Source organism: Paroedura picta, chromosome 5 (assembly GCF_049243985.1).
Source record: "Paroedura picta isolate Pp20150507F chromosome 5, Ppicta_v3.0, whole genome shotgun sequence".
Lineage (NCBI taxonomy): Eukaryota > Metazoa > Chordata > Lepidosauria > Squamata > Gekkonidae > Paroedura > Paroedura picta.
Window position 1 is genome coordinate 49,425,735 of NC_135373.1, and position 15,049 is coordinate 49,440,783.

General features: G+C 44.3%; 1 protein-coding gene and 1 long non-coding RNA gene across 5 annotated transcripts in view; one reads left to right on the plus strand and one right to left on the minus strand.

The window, feature by feature from the left end:
• SCUBE1 (signal peptide, CUB domain and EGF like domain containing 1) overlaps positions 1 to 15,049 on the plus strand; it is a 156,135-nt gene that overhangs the window by 70,495 nt on the left and 70,591 nt on the right. For all 4 annotated transcript variants that reach the window (XM_077337820.1, XM_077337821.1, XM_077337822.1 and 1 more), the window contains one exon: positions 10,005 to 10,121. In XM_077337820.1, coding sequence (XP_077193935.1) covers positions 10,005 to 10,121 — 117 coding nt within the window. The remainder of the gene's footprint in view (positions 1 to 10,004; positions 10,122 to 15,049) is intronic.
• LOC143837708 (uncharacterized) lies at positions 5,569 to 14,480 on the minus strand. Its single transcript, XR_013231063.1, has 3 exons — positions 14,369 to 14,480; positions 7,539 to 7,690; positions 5,569 to 6,439 (listed from the first exon to the last, which is right to left on the minus strand). It is a non-coding gene; the product is annotated as an uncharacterized LOC143837708 (long non-coding RNA).

A 15,049-nucleotide genomic window follows, 5' to 3' on the forward strand; every position in this document is an offset into this window, starting at 1 on the left:
CCCTTCATATGCTGTTGGTTTGGATGTGAACGCCAGACAGGTAAAGGAGTTTTGGATGGTGTGAGCCTATGCTAGGGGATGGGGGCAGTGGGTATGACACAGGCCTGCCCCAAGGGCTAATATGTGAACTCTCTGGTACCTTCTATGGGATTTATTAGTGCTCACCAACAAGCTCTTGACCCCTTGTTGCCAATGCTCCTATCTGTGCTTGTTCATTTGGCAGGTGGGAGATCCAAAAGACCTACTACAATGGGTGGTAACAGCCATTGGCACATGACCATGTTGTGGAGTATTGCACAGAGAGCAAAGACCTTAGCCACTGCTATGGGTTGAATGACCTCCCATATGATGGAGGCAAGAGAACCGCGTACTCAGCTGCCCAAACGCCAGCTTATGACCATGCATATCTAGTGGTGGGCTTGGTTGAAGGCTACATAGTCTGGTGGGTTGTCCTCAGGATATGGGGCCAGCAAATATGGGAGTAGGGGATATACATGGTCACCTGGTGAGGATAGAATGAGACCTGTAGGAGTGGGTGCTGCTTCTGCCTGCTGGCTTAGCCCAATTCCCCCTTTCCCCTTTCCTGATTGATGAGATATCCTTTGTCCTTTAGTCAGACAGCCAACAGCTGGTTGGGGCCAGATCATACAGAAATCTATGTATCATGGACTGTGTCCAGAAATTTGAACACAAGATCTGTGCAAATACCATTGCGGTTGCAGGATGCCTGATAGTTCAAACTATAGAACCTAGGCAGTCTTGGTTCACCTGCAGCACCTCCCAGGGGGCAATGATAGTGTAATGTGCATATGGTCCAGGTGCACTTCCAGATCCAAGCACGTCCCAGAGGATGGCTTCCCTGTGTGTACAACCTCTTCCTGATGGCTAGTGGCCAGCAGGGGAACTGGGAGGAAGGGAGAGACATGGGGATCTATGACTTTCCTTGGTGCCTCACCCTGTCTGCTTCCTCCTTGTGTGGGTAGCATGGTGCTAGCCTAACTGGACCAAGGCTGAGAAGGTGCTTCTGTATAGGTTAATGGTGGAGCATGCAAATGTATCCTTAGTGACTGCCAGGACCAGCTCTGCCCCCTCAAGCTTTCATGCATTCTGGCATATGGCAGTAGAGTAGGTCTTTGCTCTGGGATATGATATCTGGACAAACATGTCCACACTGAAATACTGGTACAGTTGTTTTGGTCCTCAGAAATATGTGCAGTAGATGAGGGCGTGGAGCTGAGACCATCATGTAGGCTGTGATACCAACTATGATGGTGGGTAGATAGGGTTTTGAGATGTTGCTCTGTGAATGTCACGGATTCTGCAGCTGCCTGGTCCTTATATGTGGGGACCTCCTGACTCCCTTCCTCTTTCAAGCTGGGACACCATCATGGGACAATCTTCAGAGTGACCAAGGGAGGAGTCAGGGAGCTGGGCTCCTATCTCAGGGCCTAGGGAAAAGGGGGACTTTGCCCATGTGGAGCCCCCCACCATCTCCCCTAGAAAAGGAGTTGCTCTGAGTCCTCTGGTGTTGAGAACCCACTCCACCATTCCCTTGCGATAAGCCAAGGTAAGAGGAAGCTGAATGATAGGGACAAGCACCATAATGGCCAGGCAGCAGAGGTGTGGGGGTGAGAGAGGTGAGATGATTATGAGGGCACTGAAGGGAACAGGAGTCCACATGGGCTGATGTTCCACTTTATCCCCCCCTCCCCAGAACCCTTTCCCATGTTGTTTGCAACTGATGTTGTAGACCAGCTTTACACCCTGCCCCTCCCCCCAAGGGTAATTGTAGTAGCTGGGTCTGTCATTCTACAGACACTGGGCATCAGAGTTCCCAGGACCAGCAACTGAGAGTTAGCTCATGCAGCACTTGATGTCTTCAGTTGGCAGCAGAGACTGGGGAGGGGAGGGAAGCCAGAGACAGAACACATCCTCTGGAGCCATTTAATTCAGCAACTGATGGGCTGGATAATACTGGGGATTTTGGCACCTTGCATGACAAACAAGGTCAAGGTGCCCAGCTCAGCCCATTTCCCCACCTTTCATCCATGTGAGCAGTGACTGAGAGAGCAGCTGGATAGCTGGCAAGAATAGTGGGAAGCCTTCATCCAGCATCAACAGTGAATGGAAGGGCTGACAGCATCTGTGACAGCTGCTGGGCACCTTGAGGGGCTGCTTGCTTTTGGAAGGGATATGGAGTAGGGGCAGGTATGTATCAAAAGCATAGTGGGGGTACCTATCGTAGGCACTTGGGTTCCACTCCAGCTCTGCGTACCAGGAAGGGTGGCAGGATGGTTGGTGTGGGGCCACCTTAGGCGACATGGGCAACCTACTGGTTGACATGAGTCACAGGTGAGTAAATGGCACCTGCTACTACACAGACTATCCTTGGCATCCCCATCTTCCCCTTCTGTGGTTTGGACATCCTTGGCTCCATCTGGGGAAGAGGCTTATGGGGGTATTCTGGCAAGATGATGGGCTGTTATGGACAAGGCAGCTAGAACCAATTAGAGGTTACCAGGCATAGGGGCTGAGCTAAGTCAATATTCACAGGTCATGCTGTAGGTCATTGGAAAGGCAAAAGAAAAAGCTACAGTTATCTGTAAACAGTTATCTGTAAACCGCTCCTGTGGAGCGGTATAAATAAAGCACTAAGAGGTAAAAGAGAGGAGAGAGGGCGGGCCAAGTCTGTGATAAAAACTCGTAGGGCAAAATTGAGGGCCATGCGGCCAGTTGTCTGGTTGGCCCGTCCTCGGCTGGGCCGGCCGGGGAGTCGCCGCGCCGAGGAAGCTGCCTTCCCCACGGGTAAATCCTCTTGCCATCTTACCCTTACCCTTGGGAAAGGAGCAGGGAGGCCGCATCAAAGACGCAACGTCCCTGCTCCATTCCCGCCCAGGGTCCCTTTCCCGCCGGACACTCAGCCGGCTTCTCGCCCAAGCACTCCAGCCGCGGGACCACCACGCCCCAGGAAGCCTTCGCCCGGCGACCGGCCTAGGGCCACCTGCAGGCCCCATGCCGACCCCGGCCTTCTGCCGCGCCCTCCCGCGCACACGCCTCAGGGGGGGGCCACCCATCCTTCCACGGACCCCTACACTGCCCATTTTTATAATTGGGCTTTCCCCCTAGTTTAATATATGTTAGTTGACTTTATGGATTAGGTAAAGTAACATATGCCATAAACCTTATAAATTTGTGGGGGGGTTACTTTTTCTTTGATTTATGCCTTATTTCATAAAAATAATAATGGCTACAGGCCTTATCAGTATTAATTATTTGTAGTTATTTTAGCTTTTGTTAGCTTTCCAGCAGTGCTTTAATATTTGACACTGGTTACTCCATTCATGAACTATAATTACATTAGAAAATTGGTTTCAGTCATCTTGATGACATCATCAATGGTAGAAGCTACCAATCAGGAAGAGTGCTTGCACTCAAAAGCTCATGCCTTGAATATTTGTTGGTCTTAAAGGTGCTACTGGACTCTGGTTTTATTGTGCTACTTCAGACCAACGCGGCTACCCATTTGAATTAGAAAAGGTTATCATGTCAAAATTTAATACATAGATAGACACCTTTTAGAAATATATCAAGAAGTTTTCCACCTTACCTGATTTCAATATGTCAGTTTTTTACTCCTAGCCCACAGACTAAACAACCATGTTACCTGTGGAAGTCTTGAAGCTCAAATAAAGAATGAGGTGCTGTTCATTAATAGAGAAGCTGCTCAAAGACTGTAGAATCAGCTTGTCCTTGATGGAGTTTTACTGCCCCTGAAGGAGCAGGTTTATCAATCTTGGCCTTCACCTGATGGTTCAATTATCTTCCTTGGAACATAGCACCTTTTATTAACTGATGCAATACAATATTTGTCAGTTTCTAGCCTGTAGTCAGTTTTATGGAAACTATTTCATCTCCTCATTGGCTGTTTTAGCTGTTTGTTGGCTTGTTTTTAGAATTGATAATTTGTGTTCTATGGTTTTACTTCTACTTTTCAGTCACCAGGATCAGATCTCTTAGGGAGGCATAAATAGCCAATTTCTAGGGCCTTTTCGCACGGGGATCTTTGTTGCAAATTGTTTGCGGAATGAAAAATCGCCATTTAAAATAGTGGAATTCGTCGTTATGCATACCTGCCTTTGTAGTGGAATCAGTTGCGTTTTTTAGCGTTTCCCACAGGCTTCCGGTCTCGGCAGAAATCGCTAGAAAGGAAGCGCTATTGCCAAGCTCGTCCCGCCCCTGGCCGTCAAGCAGCCAATGGGCAGCCATTAGCATGCTCCCAAACAGCCCCTTTCCCTTTAAGAAAGGTTTTTTTTAAAAAAAAACAGACCCATAGCAACGAATCTAGGTAGATTCGTTGCAACGGAGAGACCCATCCAGCTGCCTAATGTGAGCTGTCGTTTGATTGTATGATCGTTGGCACGCTGCCTCGAGTGATAAAAAAAAAATCCCCCCCCCCTCTCACGGGCCCGATTTTCGGCTGAATTAATGTGTAAAAAATAAAGGGACTTTATTTCAGCAAACGGGCTTTTATGTGGTTTGTGCTTAGTGACTAAAGGTGAAGGACTGAAGCCAGGGAAGCCTCTAAACAGAAAGAGGCTCGCTGGTGCGTTTATCCCCGCTCGCTCGGAGAAAAAAAAATGGCGATCGCTTCGCCGGAAGATCGGAGGAGAGAGCCAGGGGGAGGGACTTTGAAGAACCCGCAACAATGGTAACGCACAGGTCTTTAGCGCTAGTGTTGCAGATTGGTTGCAGGAGTGTATCGCTATCCGGAGGGTGAATCCACTTTTCTGGATTCCCCTGAAAGCGCTACAACGAAGCGCTTTTTGCTGATTGGTTTCAGGAGTGTTGCAGATTGTCTGCGACGTCGTGCGTTAAGGCAAATTAGTAGCGTTTTCAATTAGCAACCATTGTGCTATTTTGAAGCCGTGCGAAATGGCCCCTAATAATACAGTTCTGTAACTTACTCCTGCCAAGGATGAATTTACATGCGAGTCCTCTGCTTTCATAAGTAACTTCCTAATTATTTTAACCCCATTTTCTGCTGAAGTAGTAGATTGAGAATGAACTAAATCTAAGTGATTTAATCTGATCCAGTCCTGTGTGTTGTCTTTGACAGTTTAATGGTTTCTGGTGTTTCCCAAAGCTTGGACTGGTAAATGAATTAGTTTCAGCTGCTTGACTTATTGGTATTGCTTTGTTAAAGTCCAGTTTCTACACTTAAAATATGCTGTCTTTTCTTATGCCAATGACTGTTGGATTTCTAATCAAGGAATTAAATTCAGCGAGGCCTCACTTAGAATACTGTGTGAAATTCTTTTTACTTTAACTCAAAAAGGACATTGCAGAGCTAGAAAAAGTACAGAAGAGGGCAACCAAGATGATTAGAAAGTCAGAGTGCTTTCCCTAGAAGGAAAGGTTGAAGAGTGTGGGACTTTTCAGTTTTAAAAAGAGACATGGAGAACTTGATAGAGTTTTATAAAATTATGCACAGAGTAGAGAGTAAGAATTTTCCGCTCTTCTCTTGAAGTATTAGAGTTTCCAGTGAAGCTGACGAGCATTAGATTCAGGATAGACAAAAGAAAATAATTCTTTACACAGTAAGTAATTAAAGGTGGAATTTGCTACCAGAAGAGGTAATGATGGCCACAGGTGTAGAAAACTTTAAAAGGGGATTAGACAGGTTCATAAAGGATATGTCTATCAGTAGCTATTAGTCATGGTGAGTAAAGAGAACTTCCACATTCAGTGGTGGTAAATCTCTAAATACTACTACTAGGAAGCAACATCAGAGCAAGGCTTGGCCTTTGTGCCCTGTTCTTCACTCTCCAGAGAAACTGTTTGAGCACTGTGTGAGACAGTGAGACAGTTGGACTAGATGGAACACTGGTCTGTTCCAACAAGGATTTTTTTTTAATGTTTATGTACTTAGATCAATCTTTCTCAACTTTTTTATCATTGAGAACCCCCTGAAATATTCCTCAGACTTCAAGAAACCCCAGAAGTGGTGAGTTCATGCAGAATATGGTTGGGAAGCATAGCTGTGTACTGGCCCTCCCCTTCCCACTCCCTCTAGACCCATCATTGGCCATTTATGGGGGGAGGTCAACATGACCATGTATGGTCATCTTGCTGATAAATGTTTAACAGATTTTAAAAACATATAAATTATCAAAATATAATTTTTTGTTCAGGGTCCGATAGATTAAAGCTATTAAATAATGGGACAGCTTCACTGCCTACAGTGTTTAGCAATATTGGCCCCTTTTGAACATCTTTCCCTGGAATTCAGTGTTCATGCCCTTATAATCATGTCAGATTCTACATGAAATATTTCCAGTCATTTCTAGATTTTGAAGTCAAGCTGAGTTTTTAGATGCTTTCAACTGGACCATCTTTCAACTGCATCGGTCTTTAAGTTCTTTTGTTCACTCCTGGTACCCTACAGTGAACAAGAAAGCTATATTAATACAGGCTCTTTATCAACAAACTTTTTATTTATATAGAAAACATGACACCATATACAGGTGGCTGTATATATCTCACAAACAGTTTTAACTCAACTGACAAACAGTGAGCATGAGGCCAAACATGTATTTGCAACCTCCCCCCTGGGGGGGGGGAATCATTTAATGAGGAGTTGCAGCAGAAAAGTTGTTGGGATTGAAACAATAAGCTCCTCCTCTCCCACCGCTACTTCTCTTCTCCAGACAACCTCCTCCAGAATCTGCTGCCCCTTAAAATGTAATCCATTAGATTTATGGCCCATAGGCCGGAACCAGCCCGGCCAGGGCTTTTATTCACCCCACAAGCAACTGGCCATTACCTTTATTGTCAGATGACAGATGCTGTGCATTATGTCCCTGTATGCTGTCCCAGTGCTAATGAGTAATAAGTGGTGGAAGTGGGAGGGTGGGCATCAGGGAGATATTTTAAGGAAATACTGTAAGCATGTTGGGTGTTTAAAGCATGTTTGTCTTTTGAGAAAAAATAGTATTATTCATTGGGCTTTTCTGTGTCTTTTATAAAGTTCATATCTCTAGTACAGGGGTAGTCAAATTGTGGCCCTCCAGATGACCATGGACTACAATTCCCAGGAATTCTGGGAATTGTAGTCCATGGACATCTGGAGGGCCGCAGTTTGACTACCCCTGCTCTAGTACATGGCATTACATTTTATCCCCCCTCCCCAATGGTCCAGCCTGACCAAATGACATTTGTCACATCTGGCCCTTGTTACAAATGAGTTTGATACCGCTGCATGAATGCGTTTGAGTGTAACATGTATTTCATACTTGATAGTACTGCCAGATAATGCAAACCCGTTGCTGTGTAAATTTGAATCAGCAGTTAGCTTCATAGTGATGATAGGCGGCAAACAAATATCACTATAGAGACTAAAATTCAATTTTGAACCAAATGAGTATAACTGCGGACAATAAAATTTTATAAAAGGACTTGGAAATATTTTCCCTAGGATCTCAAAATATTTGACAGTAGGAAAGGTTTCTTTCTCTGATTATTAACTATTCAAACTATACCTTGTGGGAAATGTGTGATTGCCCATCCCTGTCCTTACATAGTACAAATAATCATCATGTTTTAAATGTTCCTACTCCATTGCCACTGCATTGGTTTCTGCTTGTGGTTTCACTGAAATTCAAGGTGCGCTGAGGTCATGCAATATTACTACCTGGGAAAAAGGAAAATGATACATGATGCCATCTAGTGCCAGCCCAATCTGTGGGATGAATTCACACTTCAGTCCATTGCATAAAATCAGTACAGTTATGTCTATGTTGCATTATGCATTTACTAGCACTTTTCTAATGAAGTTACAATCTTCATTTGTAGAGTGATACTTATTTTTGATTGTTGTAAACAAAGAAAATGTTCACTGTTTGCCCAACTACTGTTTAACATCCTACAAGCACTGGGAAATTTTAGTACCACAGCTTGTAATGGGTTCAGTGACCTCAATTATGCCATCCCCGCCCACTTCAAACTCCTTTCAATTTGTAGAAAGCTTTAAGAGGACAAAATCCAGATGCCTTTTGCATGTAGTTCAATAAGAACAGGTCAAAATGAAGGATGTTGTTAATTTTCTGTTAAACTCTTTCTGTGAAATAAAGTATTTGAAATTCTCAGTTTCAAAATGAGCATTTTTTTCCTGCTACTTTTTTTCAGAAGTTTATCTAGAGCATCCCCCCTCCCCCAATTTAGTATTACAGACCCACTACTAGAGTATTACTTGGAAATAAGCTCCACTCATACCCCATAGACCTTACTTTCATTTACTGATTCCATAGATCAGCCTTTCTCAACTTTTTTTACCATTGAGAACCCCCTAAAGTGGTGTGATGGTGCAGAATATAGTAGGGAAGCTTAGCTGTGCACATGCCCATCCAGGGCCCCTTCCCTTCCCACTCCCTTCAGGCTCATCATGATCCATTGCGGGGGGGACGGTCAATATGACCAAATTGTAACACATTTTTTAAAAATGTAAAAAAATTACTCCCACCCATTTGGGAAGCCCTTCCAGGGCCGCCGAGAAACCCCAGGGTTTCATGAAAACCTGGTTGAGAAAGCCTGCCATAGGGTCTTACCTTTCTTACTGTTACCATATGGTCTTCGCAGTTACATCAAACAATATAAAACCCCAATTACATCAAGTAATATAAGTTATAATAGAGTAATAAACTATGTTAATGATTATGTTAAAGAGAGAACATTGTTTAGGTTTAAAGGGGAGGATTATTGAGTGATTTGAAGAGAAGAAAATAATTTAGACATTTAATATTTTATTATGTAATAATGGTGTAATATATATACACCGTATTTGCTGGCGTATAAGACAACCTCCCAAGAGCCTCTTGTGGCGCAGAGTGGTAAGGCAGCCGCCTGAAAGCTTTGCCTATGAGGTTGGGAGTTCAATCCCAGCAGCCGGCTCAAGGTTGACTCAGCCTTCCATCCTTCCGAGGTCGGTAAAATGAGTACGCAGCTTGCTGGGGGGTAAACGGTAATGACTGGGGAAGGCACTGGCAAACCACCCCGTATTGAGTCTGCCATGAAAACGCTAGAGGGCGTCACCCCAAGGGTCAGACATGACTCGGTGCTTGCACAGGGGATACCTTTACCTTTACCTTTAAGACAACCTCCCAACATTTCCACTCAAAATATAGAGTTTGTTACATAACATTACAGTACTATGGGCCAATATGGGCAGCTATGTCTATCCCAACTGAAATGCACCCGGCATATAGGACGACCCCCCCACTTGAAGGCATGTTTTTCAGGGGGGGGGGAAAGTAGTCTTATACGCCAGCAAATACTGTATATATGTGTATATATAAATATAAATAAATATATATATATAAATTTTAAAAATAATAAGCCTAATGGGTCTAATGAACACGAAACAGCTTTATCTTATTGTATGTCTTCTTTTCAAGTCAAGTTATCTATCCTGAAGTTCAGTGTTAAATAATAAAACATTATCCTGCCTTCCTATAGTACATGTAGAATTGACAAGTACTTGCTTAATTCTATTCTAAAAAAAAACCCCTATGGTCTCTCTGTATATGTAATTTACTACCCTCTTGATTACAGTGATCAGTGTTTGCTTCATGGTTGCTCTTATTTTAGGCTTTACTGTGTGAAAACATAATAGTTTATATGATATTACACAATTTCATTTTGAAGTAAGGTCTGCTGATTTTAATGGGATTTATATTCGAGTAAAGCTGCAGTTCTGTACTTGTTTACTTGTACACCCTATTGAATTCTATCAGCCTTTCTTCCGAATTAGGCTACATAGTATTAAAGCTATAGAGCTAAAGTTCAAGAAAGCCTTCAAACCCTTGTGAAAAAACGTAGTTTTTCTATCCTTACAGATAGCTTACGTGGCTTTGGAACATTATACAGAATGTGGAGACATCTAAAATGTGTTGTCTGACACACACTCTCGCGCACACTCGCCTTTAATTTCTGTCTCTTTCCTCCCTCAGAAACATGTGCTGTCAATAACGGAGGCTGTGACCGTACTTGCAAGGATACAGCAACAGGAGTTCGCTGCAGTTGCCCGGTTGGATTTACCCTGCAGCCGGATGGGAAAACATGCAAAGGTCAGCTTCTGTTTGCTTTGCAATGCCTCTTTTCCCCTTAGCCACTTTTATACTAGAGCAAGGGTAGTCAAACTGCAGCCCTCCAGATGTCCATGGACTACAATTCCCAGGAGCCCCTGCCAGCGAATGTTGGCAGGGGCTCCTGGGAATTGTAGTCCATGGACATCTGGAGGGCCGCAGTTTGACTACCCCTGTACTAGAGGTTAAATGAGCAGATATCTAATCCACACTCCCAGGCCCTCGTAGCACAGGAAGCATAAGCAGAAAGTCTGCACTTTCTCTGGCGTTCTGGTTGATACTCTTACCCCTTAGGAGCATCTGCTCCTCCATCTGCTCATGGATATACAAAGGCATGTCTCTTTTTTCCTTTCATGTTTTCTACTGTGCCTTTTGCACAGTTATGTGGGGAACCAGTCATGCACACCTGCTAAATACTTTCCTGTGCTTCAAATTTTACATAACAATTAAGGAACTTGGGGAATCTGTATTCTGTTAGTTAGTATAGCTGCCTGGGTATTCCCATGTAGCCCATATGGCATCAAGGCACCCCTGACAGTCCAGCCGTAAAAAAAAAAAAGGCAAGGTCAAAAGGAATGCCAGAATTATAGTGGGTGGGCAGGGCATGCCCCAGCCAAACAGACTATTAGATGACAGTGGGGTACTGGAGGGAGGGGGCCAGGGAGGGGAAGAAGCAGGAAGGAGGCTGTAGAGCAGGAGGGGACTGGACGAGAAGGAAACAAGGGCAACACAGGTGGCTGTGTGACCTCTGATGGGTCTGCAGGTCAGACCTAGGGGGAAGGAGCTCAGGAGGGGGCCAGGCTACAATACCACACCTGGCAGGTCAGGACAGCCAGAGAGAAAAGACAGAGATGGAACTGGAACATTCCCTGGGAAATGAGACACAGTTCAGAGGAGGCAGCTGAACCTGGTATGGGCAGTCCAGAAGGAAGGTTTGGAGCTCTGAAACAATGCCTCTCCTGACCATACCTGACTAGGGACAAAGGACTACAAGGTATCGGAGAGCACAGAGGTGTGAAAGAGATAGATGGAGGGAAGCAGGTTGGAGACACAGTGGTGGCATCTGTGATTGATGTACAAGCAGGCCATGGAGGATCCCCAAGACACTTTATTGCTGTCCTGCAATCAGGTGCCCAGTTGGAAATCTCAGACAATTAGGGTTTGGTTTGTGTTTTTGAGGATCAATTTGGAATTGTATTCTGAAGTGATGAATTCTTATAAACCAAGGAATCTAGAAATTACCATTTACTTATTGAAAATCTAGTTCAAACTATTTGCCTGAATAATTTCAGAGAAATAGCCATCTGTTGCTGCAAAAATAACTAAGATGCTGTGGTACCTTAAAGATTAAATAGAGATGCCACTTCTTCAAACATGATGCAGTGGCTAGGATTGTATGTAGGAGGTATAAAAACAGACAGCGGTGTCAAGAGGTGTACAGGGAGAAATGCAATTATGAAAAATACAGAGACTAATCACTAAGTTTTGTAAGCTAGTTAAATGGTTGGGAGGTGGTTTGCTTCTGCGTTGCAACCTTGGATTTCCTTGGTTGAGATCAGGCTAGCCTGGGCTATCCAGGTCAGGGCATTCTCTCTAGTTAAAGCAAAGAAAAGACGAAGTTTGCTGAGGAGTATGCCCATGGGAGTATTCGCTGTTTCATCTTCCTTTATAAGCACATAGCATCTTAAACCTAAAACAAAAATTAGGTTGGTCTCTCATTTAGATACCTCTGTACAACAGTTCTCAAAAGAGAGTGGATTTTGTTTTCCCAGTGCAAGAGCTCTTCATTTCTCATAGATTGTTTAATGAGAGGGGTGTTACTCAGAGGTTATCTGACTGGATACTCTTTTAAGCAAACATGTCTTGCTTGTTCTGTCTCATTGTCATGGTTACCAAGCACAGAAAAATGGTGGCACTTGGTGTTGAAATACTTGAATCCATTGTTGCTGCCTTGGGGTGGGGTGGGGGGCTCGAGGAGGCTAACAGCAACCTATTGGGATACATTAAAGCAAAATAAAAATATACCACACAAATCCAAGGAAGTGAGAAGAGGATGGGAAGAATGAGTTCCAACAGAAGTTCCAACTTTTAAAAGTTCTCCCTATGTGTGAAAAATTAGCATATATGGGAGAAAAACAGCAGAGAGAGAATCTCTCCTTCAGCCAGGTCATTGAGACATTTTGGCTACTGAATGTGGCCCCTTCCCAGGCCCCTGCAGCGGCTGGAAAACTGCTTTTCTACCGTGCCATTGAGGAGTGTGTACCAAGGAAGCAGCCCTGTGGATGGGGGCATTTGAGAGCCTTTCTTCAATGGGAAAGACACCTGTCACTGCCCCTGCACAGCAGACTTGTAGCATGCAGTGTTTTCATCTTTAGCTCAACAACATTATACTAACAAGTAGGGTTGCCAGGTCCCCCCTGACCACTGGCAGGGGATGGGGGTAGGGTTGCCAGTTCCAGGTTGGGAAATTCCTGGAGATTTGGGGATGGAGTCTAGAGAATAAAGGAACCTCAGTGGAACCCAGTGTCATAGAATTCATCCTACAAAGCATCCATTTTCTCCAGGGTACTTAATCTCTGTACTCTGGAGAGGAAGTGTAATTCTGGGGAAGCCCCAGTTCCCACCAGGAGGCTGGCATCCCTTCCAGCAAGACTGATTTTTTTTAAAGCATTGTTTCTCTGAAATTTTGAACAAAAGCAGGTCTTTTTGCATTCATTTGTGGCAGGATGATAAAATATTTAACTGCAGTTGGGAAAATGAGAATTCTATTCCCTCACCGTCTCCCAGCCTAACTTACCTCACGTGGTTGTTTTAAGAATAAGATATGTGTGTGAAGGGAAGAACCACATACACCGTCCTGAGCTTGTCCAAAGAAGGTGGGATAAAGACTAAAAATACACTTACTAAGTTCTTCTATATTTGAAAATAAGATTGGGGTTTGGGGTTCTGTGCTATGGGTTGTTTAAAACTAATCAGTATAAGGACACAAATATCTATTTCAGGTGGTGTTTGATCTCTTGGCAACTTTGAGGATCTTTTAAAACATGTTAGCTGGTAGATAATGTTATGAGTAGCAATGTCCCGTATGGGAATAACTGACAGACATATCCAGGTATGACAGATGATAATTTGTATTTGAAAGCACACTCCATCCTGCAGGAAACTGTAAAAATAGCAGGAGGCTTTGTCAGGACAGACATTTGTTGAAACCTGCTTTAGGCTTTCAGCATTCATTGAGAATTTGTGTCTAGGGAATCTTTCCCAGGTCTTTCATTATAGAAGAATACAGACTGATTAACTGTGGTAAGCCCACTCCCCTTTACTTTTCAGCTGTGTAAATTAAGGAAAACTAATTAGTCACAAAAACAATTTGTCTGGAAATTCCCTTTTATCTGAACATATAAATAAAACATTAAGAGGGTCCTGGGAGGCTATCCCAGTTGTCCCATCCCTGATTGGCCGTCTGTTCAATAAATGGCCAATCAGGAAGGATGTCCCGCTCCTGGCCGCATCCCCCTCCAACTTCCTCCATATGGAAGAAGTGCCAGCCTGGTAAGTGCGAGCCTGGAGGGAGGGTGGAAGTCCTGGGATTGCGGGTCCAGTGTGGGGGGAAGGAGGGAGGGAGTCCCCACCTGTGCTCACCTCCACCCCAAGCAGCTCCAGCTGCATCCTGGGCATTTTGTCTGTCAGTCTGAATTACAGGACAGACTGCCAACATCTCATCTTCAAGAATGACCTCTGGGTCTGCTGTTTGAGAAATTTCTTTCTGCAGAGCTTCCTTGGGAGAGATGCAATGAGGAACTAGAGAGAAAGTCTCCTTATCTGGAAGACTGAAGACTGAAAAGATGGGGATGAAGGAGAGAGAGGAAGACTGGCAAAGCTGGATAGATCTGAGGAACAACAGGAATGCAGTCTAGACCATCTTTAGGCAGGAGAGAGGCAGAAGAAGAAACAGAACAAATACAGTCAATAGCATAACGACATTGAAACCAGGTCAGAAGTACGTCACTTGAGGCACGGGGTTCGTTGTGTAAAGCCTTTCCTATTTTTTCCCAGTCACTAATCTTGAGCGAGCCCTTTTCCGGATACCAGGGACATTGCTGATAAATAGTATCAAGTAATCCTTGAATGTCTTGGTCAAAAGTGGACCTGCCACTCTTCTGACATAGAGCCTGTAACTCTCTAACATGTTCTCTCTGAGGCTGTGTCAGAACTGAACCCATACTCACCAATGGGGGTCGTAAGGACGGCAAAGTGCACTCGGGGCCTATTCCAGGCGTTGATGAACGGGTAATGTCCCTGTTCGGACGCCAGTTGTAGGGATGAAAGGACACACACGACACTGGTATCTGGAGAAAAGGGAATCTTCTGCCTGTCTCTCTCCCAGGGTTTCTCCGGACCCCAGGCTTTATTCAGTACATGTTGCTTACGCACTCTTTTCCTAGCTAGACCTCATCATACACTCTTATCACAGCCTTTGACCTCTTTGATTGCCTGGAAGAGTACACAAGGATGTCCACATATCTTAATCCCTGCAGGCTTGAGAGTTTTACTCACGTATCTAAGACTGGCAGTGAGCATCGGTGTGTTATGTTAACTCATTCAGCGCCCATCATCCAGAGGTTTAGTGCCTCTGAATGTAGAAGTTCACGTCAGTCACCATGGTAGTAGCCACTGATAAATATCTTCCATCTTATCTTGGAAATCTTCCTTTTGATCCATCTCTTCTCTATGCTGAAGACGGGGTCACAGGTATGAAGGTAGTAGTTTTTGCCTTGTCAGGACTTCTCCCTGAAGACAGTGGAATACATAATACCAAGGTACTGCTTCTGAAAGAACCCCTTGTCTTCCTCAGCTGAAACTTTCTGTCCCTTCTTCCTACAGCCTCTCTCTTCCAGATCACAGGCTTC